Consider the following 24,643-nt stretch of genomic DNA (forward strand, 5'->3'; position numbering starts at 1 on the left):
AGATTCAACTTTATTATGATTGCACAGTGTACATACAAAGACAATGAAAAATAGTTGGCCTCTGATTAGAAATATTTTTTTTTTTTTTATTAGTGATGAATACAAATCCAATAAAATAGAGAATGTAACTCAGTAAAACAAAGAGCAGTCCACGTAATATCATAATACATCTAATGTCTAAAAAATATATACACTCAATAATTACTTTAACAGCCCCGTTGCAAGGATTTCTTCCACCCTAGGCAAAGATCCATTTTGCCGCCCGCTCATGTCACACACACACACACACTCACTGACCACCTACACCCACCTAAATCATCTATGCAATATAAACCTGTACATCACAAACCAATAAGTGCATGAAACTACAAATGTGATTTAATACAATCTAGTGCAGTTAAAGTGCATAGTTCTCAGCAATACGTCTTTTATAATGTGAAATAAAGATACGATTCACTAAAACATATCCACCATGCACCCTAAGCATGTTTACATTGCAGTACTAAGACAGCCTTTAGATATGCTTTCTGCTTGCTTACGCTGTGCATAAGGACATTCAGCGTCCGTGAAAACCCCATAGGAAAGCATTGATTCAATGCTTTTCTGGCCGAACACTAAAGTATCCCTTTAATATATTGCTCCAATTGTGAGCATACATTCCATTTGCATAAAGTGCAAGATGTGAGCACATAAAGCTTGCAATTTGCTATATTATTCAATGCGTTCCTATGGGGATTCCGGCAACGTTGTAGGTCCTCATGCTTAACGTGAGGACGTCCAGCGTCGTTTAAAGCACTTTTCGTGTTTTAAGAAGCTGGGAGTCCCTCTAGTGGCTGTCTGATAGACGGCCACTAGAGGAGGACGTAACCCTGCAAGGTAGTTATTGCAGTTTAGAAAACTGCAATAATTACTCTTGCAGGGTTAAGGATGATGGGAGTTGGCACCCAGACCACTCCAATGGGCAGAAGTGGTCTGGGTGCCTGGAGTGTCCCTTTAAGGATAATAATTTGAGAATGTTGTGCTACATAACTGTATTAACTAGAGGGCAACCACCTAGGGCTCAGGGTTAGACAGGGCTTGGTCACCATGGAGATACTTGACCATTTTTGCCCCACTTACAATCTGTATTTAAAAAAAAAAAAAAAAAGGAAACCTCCCCAGGGCTTGTGAGATCTTAAAGCAAAGATCCCCTAAATTGACAGACCCAGTAGCCTCGAGGTACATTGATGGTAAGTTTTACTTATGTCCAGCTGTCCCTCATGGCGGCTGCTATCTTAATGATGTTGGTCCTCTTTGGCTCTTTTTTTTGCTTCAGTTGCCAGGAGCCATGTCAGTGCTGTATTCTCGTGAATGTGCAAGAGTGCAACACTGAAGTCTGTGGAGGATCCTGCGAAACCCTCCATAGACAAAGCCTGAATTCCACAGCCATCATTTGTAAAAGCTGCTGGAATTGGACAAGAGATAACAGAAGAGCTCCCACTATTGTCCACCTCAGACAAAGTAGTCCATACTTTGTATTATGGTATCTCTGGATTGTGTTTGAAGTCCAGTGAATATATCTTTATTAAATTCTAAACATAGTGACAAATGCTCTTCAACATTTATTTTCTATGCTGTGGATAGTAACTGGGGAATAAAGTAAAATCAAAGTGTTTATTTTTTTATTTTATTTTTTTTGTGTTAATTTCTTTATTATGGCACATATATTACATTAGGAGATATGTTTGGATAATACTATATAAATATTACTGTTATTGGGATACCATAACCTCTAGAACATACTATCTTCTTGTGCTAAATAATATACCTGCTAAATAAAGCGATTATCCATAGACACCCACTCTCTGATCCCCGTTCAATGTTCCCACTTACCTACCTGACTTCTGGCAGTCATATAATGTAAAATAAAATGTGTTTGTCCATGTGAAGGTAAGCTTTAAGAAAGCTAAAACACGTGTTTACGGAAGGGGTAATTTGAAAGAAATGAGAGGCTGGAGAACTGAACTAGAATACCCCAAGTGCTAAAATTCTGTCATATTGTGTAAGTGAAACTTGTGTATCTTATGAGCAGCGCCTGAGGGACCAGGCCTTCCCCGCCTCCCCCTTCAAACTAGTCAAAATAATTTGATATACTGGAACTCCACCCAAAGACGTTTAGGCCATGTGCTCTACAGAAAGCGTCATAGTAATCCAACTGTAGTGGCTATGGTGCCAGCAGTCCCATGGAGCTATCCCACAGTTATGGGACAAACCATTTTTGAAAGGTGTGACTCTTACCTGGGGTTCCCTGGTTGCCCACTGTCCAGACCCACTTCACTGATATCGATGAAGCATAAATTCCCTTTCCCCTTCAGTGATATCAGTTCCATCTTTGTACAGAGTTAATTGGCTGAGCACATCAGTTAAAACACTTAGGCAATGAATTCTGCCCTAATAAGGCAAAAAAACAAACAAACAACTAATCTATTTAAGTTGAGAATACACTAAAGAGGAGCAATACCAAGTGGAATCGAGCCAGGGAACTGTATTAGTGTCCATTTTACAGAGCACTGTAGTGGTTATCAAGCTTGATGTGCATCTTACAATGCGGTGAGATGCATAAATATATATAGCGCACACTTTCTTGGAACATGATAAATCTATCTGTATGTATTGATACATATCTACAATGTATGAAGAAGTGGTTATAGTCAGCTCTTATCACTTTATGCCTTTGCCTTTTTGTGCTGTCACTTGCAGTTTCACATTGAGTAGATCACACATGACAATTTTCACACTGCTCACATAGCTTTTAGCCAATATCCTGCATGGGGAAACAAGTGTTCAATGCCAACTCTCTTCATTTCTCTTGAAATTTTATTTTATTTTTCATTTTTTTTAGGTACCCCAACGGCAATCCTCAGGCATGGCATTATGCATTACATTTGGGGGTATAGATAGCGTATGCACAATTTTATAATATAATGATAAGCAACAAGCTAGACCTGAGATTAAAGGACCACTATAGTGCCAGGAAAACATACTCGTTTTCCTGGCTCTCTTGGGTCCTTGGGTCCCCCTCCCGCCGGGCTCTAAGGTGAGGAAGGGGTTAAATTCTTACCTTTTTCCAGCGCCGGGCTCCCTCGGCGCTGTGTAATCTCCTCTTTCTTCTGCCGTCATCGGCTGAATGCGCATGCGCGGCAAGAGCCGCGCGCATGCATTCTGCCAGTCTCATAGGAAAGCATTCTCAATCACTCCTCAGATGGCTGTTAGAGATCCTTTCTGGGTCATGGCTGCCTAAAATGCATCCAAACATTCAGTGTCTCCTCCCTCTACATGCAGACACTTTCCTCATAGAGATTTATTGATTCAATTCATCTCTATGAGGAGATGCTGATTGGCCAGGGCTGTGTTTGAATCATGCTGGTTCTGCCCCTGATCTGCCTCCTTGTCAAAACCCCTTCAGCTACTTACCTGAATTCAGCGCTGATGTCCCTCGGCGCTGGGCTAGTCCCGGCTGGCGCTCCTCCCCCACCGACGTCAGCCAAAAGTCTGTTATGAATTCGGAAGCTGTGGCTGTCTGGCAGGTAGCCATTGGAGGCAGACTTAGAGCTGCAGTGTAAACATTCTCTGGTTCTGCAATGTTTTACATTGCAGCGTTAAGTGCAAAAAGGACACTGCATCCAGACTACTTCAGTTAGCTGAAGTGGCCTGGGTGCCTATAGTGTCCCTTTTCTTTATAGTCATTTAATTAGGTTTTTATTATTATTGGCATTTATATAGCACCAACTTATTCCGCAGCGTTTTCAATATTATAAAGGAAGAAATTTTACAATAAATTAGACTTACAAAATGTTACAGAAATAAGTTGGTGCGGACCCTGCTCAGAAGAGCTTACAATCTATAGTTTTGTAGACTCTTTGTGTTGCCATTTAAATATCATCAGAAGCTACGTGTTGTATAGATTTTTATAACCTAAATTATTGTTTTAGTAACATAAAAAATAAAATAAAAATGCGACTATTCCAAAGTATTTATTCCTTTGTAAACCACTTAGGATTTTGTGTTTAAAGTGAATATCAAGGTTAGAAAATGCACTTATTTCTACATGCATTTGAACAAAGCTGTTAAAAAGAAAACAAAATGCATTTATTCGTTTTCTGAAAAATTCCCTTTCTGACTGCCTAAATTCCTACTTTTTCTTAGCTGGCAAACAAGGTTACGGCACCCGACCTCGGGTTACACGGAAGAAGAATCAGTTTGAGTAGGGAGCCTCCACCAATTTTTTTTTTTTTTTTTTTTTCCCTCTTGGGCATTGTACATTCGGCCACATTAGTCACTGCGGCCTACGTTTGGCTTTGGTTCAGTACATTTGGCTATGCTATATATTCACTATGGCTGCGTAGTTTGGATATACTTTCATTACTTAATATTTAAGCCTAGTTTGGCTATGCTACCTGTCATTAGGTGTTTGCATATTGGTTGTTTATATCATCAGTTCGTTTCCAGGTAGTCTTATCCATTTTTTCCTACACTGCATCCCAAAGAGTAATTTATACTAAGTGTACTTCTTGAAAAGTTATGATTCTACTTATTCTTTGATAGTTGTTGAATTTACACATTTTGGGTTACCACAGTACATTTCAAACTAAACTTCTCTTACTTAATCGTATTTGATGATATCCAATGTATTTATCCTCTGCTATGCACTTTTCATCTAAAGTCATATAGTTGCCAGAAATGATTCTTTACAGTATCTATGGGATAAAGGATTCTGGTATACCTAAAGTATGCACAGAGGAGAGGGAGTCTAACTAACACTAAGTCGCTCACACTGGAAAACAAAATAGGGATTCACAAAAACCAATAAATAGTAATAAAAGGACAACACTCTAAAAGAGAGTGCATATAGACCAGGAGCTGACTAGTGATAATGGCTTAATGGAATCATTTAAAATCACATGCAATTTAGGAACTTAAAATAAATTGAGTGCTGTGCCTTTAAGGAATATAAAATAAGAATTGAGGTTTAGAAAATAGATGAACTGACAATATCACTGATAAACATCAGAGTAGAGGTAGTAATGTGATAATTTGTAGAAAGTGGACAAAATTAAAAATGGTGTAAAAATAAACGTATGAAATCGATTGACAATGTATCAATGTACAGTGTTGGTGTCATTTACCCTGAGAGATGCCGGGCGAATGACACTTCCACTAGATATTATACTTTGTATCAGCAAAGATGAAAATATCTATGGCTCTTAAGCTGCAACTCCTATATTTCTCAGCCTAACATATTTAGCAGTTTAATCTTCTACTGTATGGTTTAAGGCCATAAAGTGACATGATACTCCCATGCACACGTCACATTTTATCAATCGCTTCATTGTGGTACTTATCTGCCCGATGAGTTTTGTGGCTGTGGACCTCTGGTACTTGCTGCACAGTACTGGGAGGTTTTGTTACTGTGGAGCTTTGCCAGACAGGTGGTTACACTGCAGGTACTCCAGTTCACTGCTTATTTCTGCTGTGCCCATATATAGTGCACATTGTTGTTGAAAACCTAAATATATCAAATAAAATGCTCAGGGGAAGAGCACTTGTATCATATGATATAAATAATGATGCCTATCCATTAGCTGTAATAATTCCTTTGGCATCATTGGTTTGTTGCTTCTTAGCCGTATAATTTTTTTTCCCCATCTGGAATTCAGTTCGAATGTGTATTGCTCAGACTGTTAGGACAGAGTCTTTGCACCAAAACCACTACATTAATAGGGCATTTACAGTGTGGATTGTAAGATAGTCTTTTAACATGCACTGTATATTATGTCTGTACAGGCAGTCCTCACTTACCGACCGGGCTCAGTTCTTACGACTCGGTCGTAAAACGAATTGGTCTGCAAGTGATGATGTGCTAGCGAGCATGCACTAGAGAGCAGGTCTATGTTCAGGAGAATTCTCACAAACGTTCACTAGCCCAGGGAATCGCTGAAATCTATATTCGCTCTCTAACGTGCGGAATCCCTCGAATCTACACACTAGAGAACTGGTCGTAAAGCAGGCACGACTATGTTTATTCTATATACTCCTGTAATAGGTATCTGTTTTTGTAGAATTGTGTCTATTTTGTTGCTATTTATTTTTCCAAGACACATTTTAACATGCTCTCTAACATTTTGATTTTCAGTAATCTATCGTGGTGGCGTCAAGGAATGATTAATAGTAGCAACGTTATGGATCGTACAGAAGATGAATAAAGTAAGTATTGTTTATAGAAATGTGAATTCATGTAATCTGAATGTTATTACCAATGATGACAATCATACGGCGTTGCAATGAAAATGTATCTAGACCTGTAACCAATTTATTTTAAGATGATAGAGTACATAAATAAATGTTTCTTGCATGAGTATTATTAATATATGGCAAAACAGTGACTTTGTGGGCCAAAAAAGTATTGGCATAACAAAACACTATAGCCCAGATACATATTTATTCCTTTTTATTTGATTATACAACTGCTTGCAGCAGTTTTGACCTTGCCAGGGCATTCAAAAGTCTTCCAGAAATGCCTAGCTGCAGAGCAACCTGGGACCACCATCTTTGTTACTTAGTGGCATCCAACTATCTCTCACGGATGTACAAGAACAGCAGGCTGACACACTGCATTGGCCCTATTTGGTCAGCAGTGACTGGATATAAGAGGAAGAGGACTTAATGTGTATTTATTTCAAGTGTTTTGACCTAAAATTTAAAGCTCATTTAGGGTTATTCAGTAAAGTGACTTTAAAGGGACACCATAGTCACCAGAACAGCTAAAGCTTATTGCATTTTCTTCTGGTGAATGTAGTCAGTCCCTACTGGCTTTTTTCCGTATACACTGTCTTTTCAGAGAAAAAGCAGTGTTTACAGCGTAAGGACACCTCCAGTGGCCACTCCTCAGACTACTAAAGGTGCTTCCTGGGGCGATTGGCTCTGCTCCTGACTCACCCCCTTGTCTGAGATCAGAATTGACTACTTCTGTCAGCCAACGAAGCCGAGCCAGCGCCAGCAGACTGGAATAAATGTAAGATTTTACTATATTTAGGGGGGGTAGATGTTGGTTTTAACACTATATAGGGTCAGAAATACATGTTTGTGTTCCTGACCCTATAGTGTTCCTTAAAAGGCAAAATTGCTGAACTGGGAAAATTGTTACCTATGTTTTCAGTTCAGCTACTCTACACTTATACCTTTTAATTTCACGTTTAAAGAAATTCTTAATTTTGTGATGCCCTCGAGGATTGACAGTCGTTTCACAGAATTTCTATTTCCGTGTGGTCTTAACCAAGAGCAGCTGACCCAATTTCCTCTCCTGCTCTCCTGTGTTGGGTATGTGCATGCCATGCATAGTGAAGGAAACCTTGGGGAGTGAATTTAATTACTTTTTCATTTTTTTTTTTCTACAACTACACATTTCTGTATTGCTATTTCCTCAGTGAACCATCACCCATTAATCAGGGAGAAGCTGATTTTAAAGGGGTGATTGCGATTTCTATTTAAACCATTAGAGATCCTCTTCCTTGCTTTTCCCTTCTCCCTTCTATTGCTTTTTGCCGACTCTCTTACTTTGCCCTCACTTTTCCATTGCCCTCTGTCCCCACCCACCCCTCCCTCTCTCCAAGGCCCATTGATTTGTAATCTGTGATGTATGTTGCATTCACACAGAGGGTTATGTATAAAAGTTCCCTTTTGTGTTGGTGGCCAGTTTTGTAAACATTCACCTTTGTCTTGTGCTATTCCACCCTTTATACTGTGGTGACTATTCTCCTCCCCCCCCCCCCCCCTCCCCTCCCCTATTTAGTAATACACCAAAATAATTAAATTGTCTTTCTGCATCTTTTTATTTCTATTACTGATTGCCTCTTTTTTTCCTCTTCTGATTTTACCACTGGTTACATTCATAACATAAGACATATTATTAATATTACTAGGGGATGGAGATGAAATGAAAGACTGTGCAGCTTTGCTTGTCTCAGAAAATCTGACATTCTGACAGTGGCGAAAAAAGTTTGTCTGATAGACCGAACCGAAATAGAACAGGAAAAATAGTGACAGCAGGTAAATAAAGAATATTTTGGTGCAGATAAGGGGAAAAAAAATAATGTACCTGCAAAGCTCTCAGAATTTACTTAGGCAATATATAGTGGGGGATTTGGTTAAAGTACATGATCATACATTGCATAAGCCTACCACAACACACAATTTTGGCAGGTCCTATCCTAGCAACCGAATCACTGCGCTTACTCTCTTTGCACACACTGCAAATCATTCCTCCTGGGGCTCTTTGCAGTGCAAGGCTATTATATAGAGCTCTGGAATGAGGCACCTGTCAAATATAGGGGTGCAAAGCCAGGGAAGTTGAGAATGTTAATAACCTAATCATCTTTAATTAGTACAATCATATGAGTTGGTATTTAGTTTTTCTAGTGGAATGAATACAAAATTTGAGCTTCTGTGCTGGTAATTCCTTTTTAGGTAACTGTGCAGGAGGGAAAAACAATGACGCAGTCTATCAAATTTTGAAAGCAAACATGCAATATGAATGGACGATTAGATGCATTTTGTTTTGGCATCTGGAAAAATGATGCTTGTAGCCAAGTTTATTTATTCATTTATTTATGTTGCTCCCTTTATTGCAAAGTGAAATTGTTATGCAGAATCAGCATTGCTCTCAAAGTAATTTGTTAAAAATGATTCATTATAATATAATTATATTCCATGTGTAACTAAAAAATCTTTTTGAGTGAACAAGTGATTGGCCACTGAAACTATGCCATATCTGATGCAGGAAGTATGTGTTTCTGTATCTGTATCTGTATGTCTGTCTGTGATACAAAATGCTGAACTTTTGTATCAATCGAATATAGTGTCAGCGAGGGATTTTGGAGACATCCTAAACAGAGACATAGGTTTAAAGGGACACTATAGTCACCTGAACAACTCTAGCTTAATGAAGCAGTTTTGGTGTATAGAACATGCCCCTGCAGCCTCACTGCTCAATCCTCTGCCATTTAGAAGTTAAATCCCTTTGTTTATGAACCCTAGTCACACCTCCCTGCATGTGACTTGCACAGCCTTCCATAAACACTTCCTGTAAAGAGAGCCCTATTTAGGCTTTCTTTATTGCAAGTTCTGTTTATTTAAGATTTTCTTATCCCCTGCTATGTTAATAGCTTGCTAGACCCTGCAAGAGCTTCCTGTATGTGATTAAAGTTCAATTTAGAGATTGAGATACAATTATTTAAGGTAAATTACATCTGTTTGAAAGTGAAACCAGTTTTTTTTTTTTCATGCAGGCTGTGTCAATCATAGCCAGGGGAGGTGTGGCTAGGGCTGCATAAGCAGAAACAAAGTGATTTAACTCCTAAATGACAGTGAATTGAGCAGTGAAATTGCAGGGGAATGATCTATACACTAAAACTGATTTATTTAGCTAAAGTAATGTAATTTAGGTGACTATAGTGTTCCTTTAAGTGTTTATTTTAGAAAGGTTTCCAGAGCCCCAAGATGGTGTTATTTTCACCTTCTATGTGCTCCACTGCTATATATCTATTATGTTACATGAAATTTTATTATATTACATGATATGTTATTAGCTTAGGGTTATTGTTAACCTCTTATAGGGGTACATTGTTAGAATTAGGGTTAGGGATTAATGTGGAAAGGACATTAGTCACCCAGACCACTTAATCTCAATAACGTGGTCTGGGAGGGAGCAATGGTTCTCTCATTTTAACCTTCAGAACAGATCAATTCTGTCCTGCATTTAAATGCTGCTCATAGTGGCATTTGATTGGAGGAGCTCAGTGTTTGGCTGTGCATGTGTTTCCCCAAATGTCTCTCTATGAGAAGCATGGGTTTGGAGGAGATTGTGGAAGGTGTCAGCAGTCATAATGACCGCTTCAAAAGCTAGTGGGCAGAAGCAATGTAGAAGTCTTGGCACTGCAAGGGAGATATGTAATCTTTATGAAATGTTTATTAGCAAAGGGCAGTAGATAGATGCAAACATATAGTCCAGTTTTTATTTAATGATTACTGTTCAGTGTTTGTTTAGTATAGGGGGTTTCTATTTTTTTTTAATATAAAAGTTTATTTTTCATGTTGGTGTATGGTGCAGGGGCTAACCAAGGGATTGACAAATTTGCTTGGAATCTAGGAGCCTGCTAGAAAAGTTAGGAGCCAGAGAAATCCACACCATATATACAATTCTTAAAGGGACACTATAGTCACAAGAACCACTACAGCTTAATGTAGTTGTTCAGAAGTCTATAACCTGTCCCGAATGCTTTTCAATGTAAACACTGACTTTTCAGCCAAAGGCAGTGTTTACATTGCTGCCCCATAACGCCTCTAGCGGTGCTTCCTGGGTCAGTGCTTCACAATGTGCAGCAACTACACCCTGTTCCAAATTATTATGCAAATGATATTTTTCTAATTTACCTAAATAATTGATGTAAATAACAGTCAGCATAATTCTCATGTTATTAACTATTAACTATTGCAATTCAAATTTTATTGAACAAACCTCCTAATGATAACAGTATTTTTTTTAAACATAAAAAACTTACAATGCACTGTTCCAAATTATTACGCACAGTAAGTTTCCAAACACTTTATAGGTTGTAAAGAACTGAAAATTGTTCTTTGTTGTGTTTGCAGCATATTTACTGAAATCAAAAGCTATTTCAATCAAACTTATAACAACATTTTCACTTTTTAAACATTTTAACAGGTTACGTTACATTTTAACATAGGACCCCTTATTTGAGAGCAGCTTCACAAATCTTGCATCCATTGAACTTGTGAGTTTTTGTACAGTTTCTGCTTGAATTTGTTTGCAAGATGTCAGAATAGCCTCCCAGAGCTGCTGTTTGGATGTAAACTGCCTCCCACCCTCATAGATCTTTTGCTTGAGGATGCTCCAAAGGTTCTCAATAGGATTGAGGTCAGGGGAGGATGGAGGCCACACCATGACTTTCTCTCCTTTTATCCCCATAGCAGCCATTGATGCAGAGGTATTCTTTGCAGCATGAGATGGTGCATTGTCATGCATGAAGATGATTTTATTACGGAAAGCATAGTTCTTCCTTCTGTACCAGGGAAGAAAGTGGTCAGTCAGAAACTCCACATACTTTGCAGAGCTCATCTTTACACCATCGGGGACCCTAAAGGGGCCGACCAGCTCTCTTCCCATGATTCTGGCCCAAAACATGACTCCACCACCGCCTTGCTGACGTCACAGCCTTGCTGGCCTTGCTGGCCGTCCACCAACCATCCACTACTTCATCCATCTGGACCATCCAGGGTTGCACGGCACTCATCAGTGAACAGGACAGTTTGAAAATTAGTCTTCATGTATTTTTCTGCCCAATGCAGCCGTTTCTGCTTGTGAGCATTTATTAGTGGTGGCCGAATAGAAGGTTTATGCACAGTTGCAAGATTCTGGAGGACTCTACACCTTGATGTCCGTGGGACTCCAGAGATACCAGCAGCTTCAAATATCTGTTTGCTGCTATGTAATGGTATTTTAGCAGCTGCTCTCTTGATCCGATGCATGGATCTGGCAGAAATCTTCCTCAATGTGCCTTTATCTGCACAAACCCGTCTGTGCTCTGAATCAACCACAAATCTCTTAATAGTGCGATGATCACGCTTAAGTTTTCGTAAAATATCTAATGTTTTCATACCTCGTCCAAGGCATTGAACTATTTCACTCTTTTCGGCAGAGAGATCCTTTTTCTTCCCCATATTGCATGACAATGGTGCTCTGCTTAATAATGTGGAACACCCTCCTTTAGTAGTTTTTCCTTAAATCGGGTTTACCTGGCAATCTAATTATCACAGGTGTCAGAGATTGTTTTCAGTGATCAAAAGAGCCCTGAGACACAATGCCATCCATGAGTTAAATTGAAAAAAAAATATTTAATCTTTGTGACACTTAAGTATAATTTGCATAATAATTTGGAACAGGGTGTACGTTAATGTTCCCTATAGAGATGCATTGATTCAATGCACCTCTATGAGCAGTTAATTTAGCGCAGTGGCATTTTGCCGTGCATGCGCAATAGTCTTTCAATGCTTTCCTATTGGGAAGCATTGGATTGGCTGAGATCGTCAAGATTGATCTCAGCCATGCACCGTCATCGGCGTGGGGAAAAAAGGTGCGTAAAAACACCCTTTCCCATGTGATTGGAGGGAAGACACTCACTCACTCACTCAGACGTACAGACAAACTCACTCACAAGTAATTACTTTATTTAAATACACCCAGCCTCCTTACTTCTGGAGAGCCGGAGTGGATAGGCTTTCCCGGGGGTCCAGTGGGGCTTCTGTCATCTCCCTACTCAGCTCTCCATGGGCTGGCCGCCCCCCTCCCTCCCTCAGCAATAAATGAGCCGGCAGCCCCACTCCCTCTGTTAGCCGCCTACCTCCCTCTCACAGTTCTCCATGAGCCGGTCGCCCCTCTCCCTCATGAGCCATCCTCCCTCCCTTACCTCTGAATGAGCTGGCGGCCGCCTCCCTCAGTCAGCAGCCTGCCTCAGCCCTCCGTGATCCGACTGCTTGCCTCTGCTCTCAGGCAGCCCGTCACCTCGGGGGCTGAACAGGCTCACAAATCCCAAGCGCCAGGACAAATTTCCTAAGGGCAGCACTAGGGATGCACCGAAATGAAAATTCTGGTCCGAAACCGAAAATTACTTTTTTCCCCAAATGCTTTTAAAATAGTTTTTTTTATTTTTTTTTCCCTTTATCTAATGATTTATTTTTGCTATTTATATTCCAGTTCACTTAGATTGCATTAAATTATGAGTTTCTATTAAATTTATTTAGAAACATAGAAACATAGAATGTGACGGCAGATAAGAACCATTCGGCCCATTTAATGCCTGTTAATCTGCGTACAACTACAACATGACAGATACCATATGTCACTGATGGTATATACATCAGTGCACACGGTGAGAAGCACACTGTCTGGCCAGCTGATGGGGGATTGAAGGAGAATACTGATTAATAATAATAAACCCCCAGGAAGTGGCAAACAAAGGTGGCAGCAGTTCCGAATTTGCTCAAACAGTCCTGCATTTTGAAGAGCTGCCCAGCAAAAAAATAGGTCCCAACTCCCAAGGATCTGGTCATTTTGAAATCTGTCAGCACTCAGCAGTTTTAGAAATGCAGGAGTGGACTGGATACTAGGACAAAGCACTTCATCAGCAGTCTGGGCAGATTGGCAGATACGGGCAGAATATAAGTTAATTTATGAGCTGTCCGGCCGCCAGGCTGTTACTTTCCGCTCGGGGTGTGACTATGTTGCCACAGGATTTCCCACTGCTCACACGTCACTTTGTGATTTCCGGGTACACAGTAGCGCAGAGGCGGTGCACGGTCATGTCACAGACAACTCACACCTGGCAGAGCTGCAGACTGTACTAGCTGTCTCCCTCGCACCTGGCGGCACACAGGGCAAGCCGCCGGGCCCACTCCCAATGTCGGGAGTCGAGGACCTGACAAGTCACTATGCCTGACTTCCGGCAGATTTGAGCCATTTCCGGCCGAAAATTTTGGCGCATCCCTAGGGAGCACTGGCATGTACGTGTCCCAGTGCTGCTTGAGACTGAGAGTTACAGTTCAGGCAGGAGTTTCAGGTGCAGCCTGAGAATGTAACAACCACTTCGTTGAGAAGGGTGGCACATGGATGTTACGGCTTAGGGCCCCCTAGACTGTCCGGAAGAAAAGTCTACGTTATGCATTGTTGGAATTAATAGCACAGATGATCTCGCCATCTGTGCACAGCTGTGTAGCGTGGGGGGTGGGAGTCTGATGGGTCACCACAGGGCTAACTAACCTGGTGCCTTGCCATTATGAGAGAGCAGCTACCGCACCATTAGCACATGCATCTCGGAAACTCTGGGAGGCAGATGCTCATGCAATTATGTAGTGCAGCATATATTTATTTGTTGTGCCATCTTGTAAATGGAGTGTTGGTTAATAGTATACTGTCTGCACTCGAAGAACTTGTTATGCTAAACAAGTTCTCGATGATACTATCAGATGTGTAGACTGCCCTATTTTTTTTTTTTTTTATTTCCATATATAGTCATGAAAAAAAAAGAAAATACACCCTCTTTGAATTCTAAGGTTTTTACATATCAGGACATACGTCAATTTGTTCCTTAGTAGGTCTCAAAATGAGATAAATACAACCTCAGTTGAACAACACACGACCTTACACCGTGTCATTATTTATTTAGCAAAAATAATGCCAACATGGAGAAGCCATGTGTGAAAAATGAAGTACACCCTTACTGCATCCATAGAAATTAAGAGGCTAAGTAGCAGACATGTGCTGGTAATCAAATGCCCTTGATTAATTGATCACCAGCAAGTGTGACCACCTCTATAAAAGTCAAAGTTTTTGCAGATTGCTTGTCTGGAGCATTCAGGTGTGTGTTAACACAATGCCAAGGAGGAAAGACATCCGCAATTATGTTAGTGAAGCAATTGTTGCTGCCCTTCAAACTGGGAAGGGTTAGAAGTCCATTTCCAAACAACTTAAAGTTCATCATTCTACAGTGAGAAAGATTATTCAGAAGTGGAAAACCTTCAATACAGTCCCTGCAAATCCACCCCAAGAGCGGCAATGCTCACAAAAAAACATCTCATACAATATAGGTCTCCGTTAGCATGTTAAAGTTTATGACCGTACAGTTAGAAAAAGACTGAACAAGTATGGTTTGTTTGGAAGTTTTGCCAGGAGAAAGCCTAAAAAGAACATGGCAGCACGGCTTAGGTTTGCAAAGTTGCAACTGAACAAACAACAAGACGCCTGGAACAATTTCCTTTGGGCAGACAAGACCAAATGATATGCTATAAGAATATTTAGCTTGCCTTGGAATTTTATACCAAAACTATTATTCGTTTACCTTTTTATTAAAAAAAAAATCCCTTGGCATGAAACCTGCAGTCTGGCAGGCGTGGGGCCACGGTTTGGTAGGTCCGAAATTTGCCTCTGGGTCCCTCAAGACCTTGCTGCATCTCTGTCCATAGAGTACAGGAACTTTAAAACAATTTCTGCCTTCTAAAATGTATTTCGGCCTGCAACTATAGAGTGTTAACACACTTCCCTAGCTTTTTTAGAAGCACTGTGCAGATGTTTAAACTGACTTGAAAATTAGCCTATAAATAGTGTGTTAGAATATGTGTCAAGGTTGTGAACACTGTACTACTATATTTCTTTAATGTTGTACAATGTTGTACATGGGGTTATGCTAGTCTTACATTTTTGATCTGAAAGAAGTTAATTAAAGGATCACTATAGTGTCAGGAAAAGAAAGCGCTTTCTAGTGCCCTAAGGGTGCCCCCCCCCCCCCCTCAGGGTCCCACTCCCGTGGTGCTGAAGGGGCTAAAACCCCTTCAGCAGCTTACCTTATTCCAGCGCTGGGCTTCCTCGGCGCTGGTGACCTCTCCTCCCCCGCCGACGTCAGCGGAGCCGAATGCGCATGCGCGGCAAGTGCCGCGTGTGCATTCAAAGTGTCCATAGGAAAGCATTTCTCAATGCTTTCCTATGGACGCTCTGCGTGATGGAGGCATAATATGCCTCCAGCGTCGAAGATGCGCCTCTAGTGGCTGTCCAGAAGACATGCTTTACTCTTGTAAAAGTGCACAGTATTTACTAGTGGACCCTTGCATTGATGCGGCCACAGGTTCTTTCTTCTGTTCCCCTATGCTTGCTGCAGGGCCCTTCAAATTTACACCTATTCCTCCTTCTCCTCCCATTTTGCAACCTTGGCCTCAGAATTAAAAAAAAAAAAAAAAAAGCTGGTGTCAGGGTTTAGGAGAGTCCCTGCAAGAACTTGTATTTATGTGTATTTTTTTTTAGTTATATTTATTGTGGCAGCTGTCTATATTAACTTTGTAAATTATGAATTGACATTATGAGGTTATCGAACACAAAAAAGCGAACATTTCTTTTCAAATATCTGTGTGTAAATATAGAGCATAAAGCATGTATTCTATTACACTGAGATGTGTACAGACTATGAGCAATGGAACAAAACTAGTAATATAGCGCTTCATAATTGCCAGTAATAATAACATACGTTTTTAAGTGTCCCTACTTCGGAGGGACAGTCCCTATTTTAGAAACAAATAGATATAGGAGTAAATTATCTGCTAGAAATCAGTGAGACATTCATTCACATGCTGGTTAACCGTTACTCTCATTTGTTGCGTTTATAGTAACACCGCTTCTGACTCGGTGCAGGCCGAGATAGAAACACTAGAATCAAGCAGACACCCTTACTTACTGCACAGTAGGGGCAGATTTTTTTTCCTGGAGATGGCTTTCAAAATGGTGTTGAAGCCAATTAAGGAAAATGCATTTTGGCTTTCTGAAATCTGAATCCATTACCATCTCACGCTCCCTAAGCTCACCACCTTCTGTATTTCTGTCTTGCCTTTCCGCAATAGGCATCATAGTTGCACACACAAGTCGGGGCGTATAAGCAATAAAATATTTTTTTAAATTAAATTCTTGTTTAGTGATACAGAAAGGGTACACCACCTCCTTCCCCATTGCTCTTTATTGTCTAAGTAGGGGGATATTGTATCACTGCATAATGCTAAAGACTATCCAAAATGAACACATCCAGTCCTTTCGAACGTTTCCTCAAAGATGTAAGGACTGTCCCTTGCTATTTGTATAGCCTTAAAGAGAAGGCCTTCCCTGGATAATGCGTTATGTTTACACTGTTTTCCAGATACACACTTAAATTATACTGTTTCCTTTATCTATTTAGCAGTTCTTTATTTTAGATTTCCCAGTTCCATCATTTATTTCCTATAAATTATTGTAAATAATGTCTACATTTACATCTTACAATGTACACATTTTATTGTATTTGTTTGCTGAATTAATGTTATGTTATTGAGCTCAATCTCTACCTGACTTTCTCGTGCATTAAAGGCCTATTTCTCTTCGGTAGAAAAATCAACTAGTAATCCTAGTTCATATGCAGCATCTGTATGTGGGTTGTATTTCATTAAATTATTCTGCAGTAAGAGATGGCAAGGGACAACAAATGTTACTCTTTGAATTGCTTGCATTAATGGTTATCAGCTGAAATATAATGGCTGTCCCATTGCAAATTATTTGAAACGATTTCATCTTCAAATTAGCAGAGGTGGTTTAAAAAGGCACTATGGGCTCAAACTTGACTTTCATTATCGAATGAGTTGCTGACACATTTTCATTATATCAGTGGCGTATATTCATTTTCAAATTACATCTTTAAAAATAAAGAAATCTTCAAAGAATACGCAGTTGATCTGGATGTAAACTATGCTCTTGTCTGCTTAGACTGCAATTTGGAGTTGTAATAGTAGTCTAATTGCAGATTATATTTTCTTTTTGATCTCCCCATGTTGGCATAAACTGTAGGTAGCTATATTTGCTTAGAACCAACTACCGGTAAATGATTTGTTCATGAAAGAAAGTCCTACCAAGGGGACTTTTTTAGCCTTGTATCTTACCATTACCTGTTGTAAGGCAATTTATTTTCCTTCAGGGTCTTCACTTTCTTCAGCTACCGTTTTCCTCTATTGTGGATAGTAAAATAGATTAATTTATTTTTCTTCTCCAGGTTATTCTTATTCCAAGGAATAAAACTCTGGACGGACCAAAAGCGTGACAACACCTCACCCATGAGAAAATGACAGCAAGGGAGCATAGCAGTCCACGCCATGGAGTCAGGCCTCACTCCACCATCGATGTCACCTCTGATATGTTGGGGTTGTCGCTGACAGGTAAGGGGTTATTTAAGAATTATATAAATGGAATCTGTGAATTACAAATTTCTAATTCAGCCAAAACAAGCTATGCTCTAATCAAAACTATTATACCACAAGAAAATGTGTATATATTAAACCCACATACTGACTCCCCTTTCAATGCTCTATTGCAGTATTATCTACCTTTTTGCACTGCAGTGGTTTGGCTGATAATTTGGGGGATGTAGATCACAGTCTGCAGATATTCTCTCTATGGAAGGTTAGATCTGATTTTTAGAGGGATAATTGGAATTGTGTGACATCTGGATAGAATTAGTGGCAAACCCAATGTGCACACTAAAATGACAAATGTAATGACAGAAAATTTAAAGGAACACTTATAGGGTAAGGAACACAAACATGTATTCCTGACCCTATAGTGTTAAAATCACTATCTAGCCCTCCATGTGGCCCCCTAAATATAGTACAATCGTACCTTTATTCAAGTCGGCTGGTGCTGGCTCTGCCTTTGATCTAGCTCCTTGGCTGACATCATCAGAAGGGGTGATCTGAGCCAATCACCATGATTTCCCATAGAAAAACATTGGATTGAATCAATGCATCTCTGTAAGAAAAGTTCAGTGTCTCCATGCAGAGGGTGGAGACACTGCCCCAGAAAGCACCTCTAGTAGCCATATGAGGAGTGGCCAGTGTAGGTATCCCTAGGATGTAATGTAAACACTGCATTTTCTCTGAAAATGTTTAATGCAAAAAGCCTGCAGGGACTGGCTAGACTCACTAGAACAACTAAATTAAGCTGTAGTTGTTCTGGTAACTATAGTTTCCCTTTTAAATATAGAAGGGTATGGAAATAGTAAGAAAATATAATGGTTAGGAACTGGTCAGTACTATTTAAACCCCAGTAAGTTCAGTGGACATATGTGGATGCTGTACAAATCTATGTTTAAGTCCTAGATGTGAATACTGATTTGTCCACTCAACCTTTCTTCCTTACAAGGGCGATGAGCACTTCATTATTACTGTTATTCAATTTGGCAGTATGGTCTTTAAAGGACGAATGCAATTTTCTAAATGTATTTTCTCATGTCCACAGGAAACTTCCAGGACCCCGATGAGCCGATATTAGAGTTTAGTTTAGGTAAAAAGCATCCTATCTTTCCTCCATTACTATTTTGCTTTTATTAATTGTTGTGTAATTTGTTGTCTGTTGCTTTTATGGAGCTAGCCTGATACCATTATCCACTCTGATCTTCCCTTCTTTTGACCATAAAAATTGTCTCCTAGTTAATTGTATTTGTTGTTTCCACTCCTAGTACCCATTAAACCTGTGCTACAAGATCAATCTATTCTTAGATGTAAATTGACTGTTTTAATGGCTCAAAGTTTGTATATTTTATGTTTGTGTGTGTGTGTGTGTGATGCAACTAAATGTGTGCATATGTAAGTATGAACATGCACATTGAGTTAAAGTATGTTGTGCATACCTGAATGTGTGCGTTATACTAAAGGTCATAGTGTTTATATTTAATGAATGTGTGAACATGCAAAATACGGAGTGATGTCTGTTGCATATGTTAATGTAGAAGAGAGTAAGTGTGGGCATGTAGTCTTGCTTGACAGTGTATGCCATGAAGGTGAATAAATGAAGATAATTGTAGTAAAACAGAAGGGGTTTATTAAATGGCATACATTGTTTGGTGATCACTGAATCCTTTCTGAAGAAAGGGAAAAAAAGCCTCCATCCACATGGATAAAGGAAAATAGATTTTGTTAAACTTTCACATTACAGCTGGGACATGCATAGATTATCACGGACTCTTTTTATGTCTATACTGACACTTCATCAGAGATGACATGAAACACATCTGCCGTAAAGTGAAACTTGAACCAAGGCTATTTTTCCTGTATCCATGTTGATTGAGGTGTCTGTCCTTGCTTCAGTTGAGGTCCAGCTACCAAGCTGTATGTTAATGAGAAGTAAGAGAAGCTGCCTACATGTTCCCTGGGTCAAAGGTACACTCATCCAAAACAAATTTGAGATTGATAATATGGTAGTATTGACTCCATATTAGCAAAGTGGCCAAGGAGGGTGCACTGTCAAGATACCAAGAGGACCCTTGGGTTTTATCAAGCCGGTCCTAACTAGTTTAATAAAAAAGTGTTTTTATTAAACTAGTTAAGATTAAAAAATATATTTTTTTAAACCATAGGACTACAGGCAGCATACCATTACAGAAGGAGTCTTTATAAGACAAGATTGATGGAGTACATGCAAATTTGGATGTCTGAATGTTTTTGCCATGGATGAATCTATTTAGTTTTACTTCCTGCTGCTCCTTTCATACATATTTATTTATTTTTTAAAGGTAAAGACGCGCCTGCATTAGCTTGTGCTACAAACCTATTTACCAAGGCTGATGTATAACGGTTTCCTTTTAATTTGTCTTCCCTAAAAGCATGTAGTGAACTTACTACACCATCGCTGGATCGAAGGCCAAATAGTTTTGTTGCAATTAGTGTCACAACTCCACCGCAGGCTTTCTGGACAAAGCATGCACAGACAGAAATTATAGAGGTGGGTATGCTGTAAACCACTGAAGATGTTCACTAAAAACACAAGGCACAAGTGTTAAGCCCTTATTAAGAACTGGAACTAATTCATTTTCTTTAATGACATTTATTAACCTAACTTTCTGTTAATAGATGGCTATAAACAGCAGATCCAAAATACAGCTAAAGAAATACAAGAAATGCAAACCTTTTTGTTTGCTCAGAAGAAAAACGTTCTATTTCAATAAATGTTTTCTTTTTTTCTTTATTGCTGTTGGCATAGTTCACTATGATGTTGGTTTCTTTGGTAGGCTAATGCGCAATATATATATAACAAAATCTGTAAGTGTGTATATGTATATATTATAAAATTTATTTATATAAGAATACATGGATTTTAAAGGGATATTTTATTGTTCGTGTCTGTCTACTGGAGTCATTAAGCTTACACTTTAACGGAGTGTTTACATCAGGTCTGGTAGCTACACAGCTGATCATCATATCCCATTGAAATGTCTATTTGAAGCAGATATGTTTTTATTAAATAAACTAATTTTGCTTTTTAACACCAGCTACATAAAAACTAGATTTATCTTTTTCACCCCTAAAACTTATTTTTAGTAGTAGTCAGTTTTATAAATGTTTTAAGTGATTGTCTTTAGAACTTAGCGATCTGGTAAAATAAAGTTTAAAATTTGGATTGTGGAAATTTTTTTTTTAATTTTTTTTTTTTTATGGAATTTAAAAATAGCATAAACCAGGCCAAACCTATTTACTTCCTAAGACCCCCACAAACCATCAAACCAGAGTTATTCACTGAGTGAGAATTGCAGGTACTTTAACCCCTTAAGGACACATGACATGTGTGACATGTCATGATTCCCTTTTATTCCAGAAGTTTGGTCCTTAAGGGGTTAAAGTGAATTCAAAATGAAAGGCCAAAATAGCAAAAGTGAATTCAAAACTGACTTGGAGACTTTCTTTTCTTTTTTTTTTCTAATTTGTCAATTTTTGGCCAAAGTTTTGAAATAGTCTTTAAATTGCTGGCAAGTCTCACTTCATTAAATAACCCTGTGAGCTTTATTACAACTTTTCACCTCAAAACAAAACCATGCAAATACCTTTTAAAAGTGACACAGGTCCCAAGACACAAGTTCACCAATCTACAAAAGAATCATGTGCTGGAATACATACTTGGCATTGTTATGCTGTTATGTGTAAAAGCTATGCAAGGAATTCTGCACAACCAGTCCAACAATTGTCCTAAAAAAAAAAAAAAAAAAAAAAACTGTCACCATGGCAGAATTTAACATGGGCCATCATTTTCCAAGGTACAAGTAGAGCTCAAGTGCTTGTTTTTTCTTATGTGATTAGATTGCATAACATATAAATGAATGTTTAGTCATTTGGTTTAAAATTACCAGGTATAACTATTTTTCTGTTTTTGTCTTTTAGGGAACCAGTAACCCAACGTTTCTTAGCAGCATTGCCTTCTTCCAAGACTCCCTCATTAATCAGATGACGCAGATCAAGCTTTCGGTGTATGATGTCAAAGATCGATCTCAGGGAACTGTAAGTTGATTACATTAAATTAATTTAAGTAGAAGCAGCTGCCTCTCAGAATTAAACTATAACTAATCTTGGGCAGAACTGCAAGGATAACATTAGTATCCATTCTGAGATTTTGAAATATAATCTGCCTCTTTAAATAACTTTAAACAAAATAAAACAAAAAACACTTGCATAACGACGTGTGTATCTCTCAATAGATAATATATATAGATGTATATTCTAGATCTATTCCCAAGATGTCATGATGATACAATAATATATATATGCTTTGCCATTTTGTATAGTTTATATTACATAATATTATTAAAAATAGGGATATATATATATATACACACACACACGCGTAAATACTGGCATATCTTGTGACTATGGAGTTGGGTATTTGGCAGTGGCAAGTAGGGACATTTTGGAGGAAAAATCTCGCACCTGGGCTCTTTGCTTTCGCTCTGCATGAGGACCTTGAGCGTCAGATTACCCAATAGGAAAGCATTGAATAGTGTAGGAAGGAGCGTGGGCGGAGCCTGACCCAGTGCAGAGGGACATTGACACTGGATTCATTTAAGTGGCTGAAGGGGTTTTATCTCCTTCAGCCACGCGGGAGGGGGTGCGAGGGAGGAGGGCACTTTTTAAACCTAAAGTGCCAGGAAAATGGCTTTGTTTTCCTGGCACTATAGGATCCCTTTAATTCATGTGCTGCATTATCTGCTAGTTGCTATGATTAAATATTGCCAATCAAATGGGGCAAGATCTATACACTGAAATCACTGCATGATACATTGGTTTTAGTATTGACAGTATCATTGTATGTCCTCCAGGATTAGGAAAATCCCTTATTATTGTGTCTTCACATATTATTGGTCATGATCAGTTTAAGATAATAATTTCCCCCCATGTTATCTTTCATGCAGATGTATTTGCTGGGGTCTGCAAAGTTTACAGTAAAGGACCTAATACAGGACAAGAACCACAGTTTGCAGCCATCACTATGGTAGGTATTTTCTACACTATGGTTAATGTTTCTATATATACAGAATACAGTTCTTGCCAATCTCAAAATATAAGAGTCTTGTGATGGTGAAGTAATTGCGACATTAGAGAACTGTAATGAAAAGTTAGGAATTTGAAGGCTTGTACATAGAATTCACAGATACATTTTTTTTGCCAATCGATTTAATGTAAAGCCGATCTATAACTGTTATTGTCAAATGGTCATAGATTGTCCTTACATAAATCCTGGACATGTGGCCATCCAACCACAACACAGGCTGTAACCTCATGCCTTCTGTGGCTGGTTGAGTTACACACTGTAACCAGGCTCCTACTGCCTGGCTGTCAGGAGGTTTAAATAGTATCTTCCTGATGAAAAAGAAACATAAATCTGTTCTGCTTTGTGACCTCTGACTTACCTACAAGTTAAAAACAAAAAATAGAAATAACGCCACTGTAAGCACTCCATATGTGTAGGAGGTTTAATCGGCACACAACAAAAAGTAACAAAAAGGGGGAACACCTACAAAACACCTACAGGTCCTTAGTTTCTACAAGTCATACAGAAAAAAACGTGGGAATTTATGTCTCCTCAATATGTGATCAAGAAGTTGCCTTCTCCTGCTGGACCTAAAACTTCTTTCATGCTCAGTGAAAGGAATTTCATTCTAAACCCAAAGTCCAACTTAACACTACCTTCATTCTCCCTTACCCTATAGTGTCAAGCCAAACTTACTCCTACCATTTCTTTCTGCCTTGTCATTCATTTGTAAACAGCTGTGATTGATTGGGCTTAATGTGCTCTGAATGAAGTCCGTAATGAATGCAATACATTTCCTGAGTTGTATCATGTAAATTGTGTGATTTTGCTATCGTGTAGCTGGCAAAGTAAGAGGTTTGAAGACGGTGTGTGATGTACTCCATCTTCTGCATAGTACAGAATCCTCCGTAGGCTTCAGAAACCTCTAGCTTGCATCTTAAATCCTGTGTTTTTGCCAATTCTGCCCCCTTCTTTAATTCACACACATTTAATTGGCATAAATCACGGAGTAGTGCCAAGACATAGGGCAAAGTTTATGAACAAGTTGTGATTATCTGCATAATCTGTTGTGATGCCGATGGAAAATAAATGGGTTGCTAAAAGTAGATTCACTCATAATGATGTCATCTAAGTAAGAGAAATTTACAGAACTGCTTGAACTTATTTTAGGTTAAACTTTCCAAGAACACATAATTAGCTTGGAAAGGAGAAAGTGCTCCCTTTCAGAGCTGTTGCTACTGAATAATAATAGTGTATTGCAGAATTGTAGCATGATCTAAGTAGACTGGATAATATCCAACTACTAGACAACCACTGTGTGCCCTGTCTGGTAGCAAGCAGCCCATTATCGGATTACTGCAGGTAAGTAATGGGGATATGTCACCTGGACCATGTTGATTCCATTCCTTTCACCTCAGTCCTGAAAAAGGTAGAAATTACATTAGGCTAAAGTTCAGTATAGTCATGTTAGGGGGAGGTAGGAATAAACTAGGAGAATGGGAGATATCAATAACATTTGGGCAGTAGAATTAGATCATTGTTTTTTCCTGCAGGTCTGCTGAGCAAGTGTGCGTAGGAAAAATTGCAGTAAAAGGTTGGCAAATGGAAGATAAGACAGATCAGCGCACCCTTGTCACCAGATCACCCGATATGGTTAATGGGAGAGTGAGTATCGTCCTC

The 24,643-nt window shown here is 39.0% G+C and overlaps 1 protein-coding gene across 8 annotated transcripts in view; it reads left to right on the plus strand.

Moving 5' to 3' along the window:
• Nucleotides 1-24,643, plus strand: part of INPP4A (inositol polyphosphate-4-phosphatase type I A) — a 98,995-nt gene that overhangs the window by 21,627 nt on the left and 52,725 nt on the right. For all 8 annotated transcript variants that reach the window (XM_063459003.1, XM_063459051.1, XM_063459033.1 and 5 more), the window contains exons 2-8: nucleotides 6,173-6,243; nucleotides 17,667-17,829; nucleotides 18,908-18,952; nucleotides 20,271-20,389; nucleotides 21,820-21,936; nucleotides 22,845-22,924; nucleotides 24,517-24,628. In XM_063459003.1, the coding sequence (XP_063315073.1) occupies nucleotides 17,736-17,829; nucleotides 18,908-18,952; nucleotides 20,271-20,389; nucleotides 21,820-21,936; nucleotides 22,845-22,924; nucleotides 24,517-24,628 (567 nt within the window). In that variant the 5' untranslated portion in view covers nucleotides 6,173-6,243; nucleotides 17,667-17,735. The remainder of the gene's footprint in view (nucleotides 1-6,172; nucleotides 6,244-17,666; nucleotides 17,830-18,907; nucleotides 18,953-20,270; nucleotides 20,390-21,819; nucleotides 21,937-22,844; nucleotides 22,925-24,516; nucleotides 24,629-24,643) is intronic.

This window comes from Pelobates fuscus, chromosome 1 (genome assembly GCF_036172605.1).
Source record: "Pelobates fuscus isolate aPelFus1 chromosome 1, aPelFus1.pri, whole genome shotgun sequence".
In the NCBI taxonomy this organism is placed as follows: domain Eukaryota; kingdom Metazoa; phylum Chordata; class Amphibia; order Anura; family Pelobatidae; genus Pelobates; species Pelobates fuscus.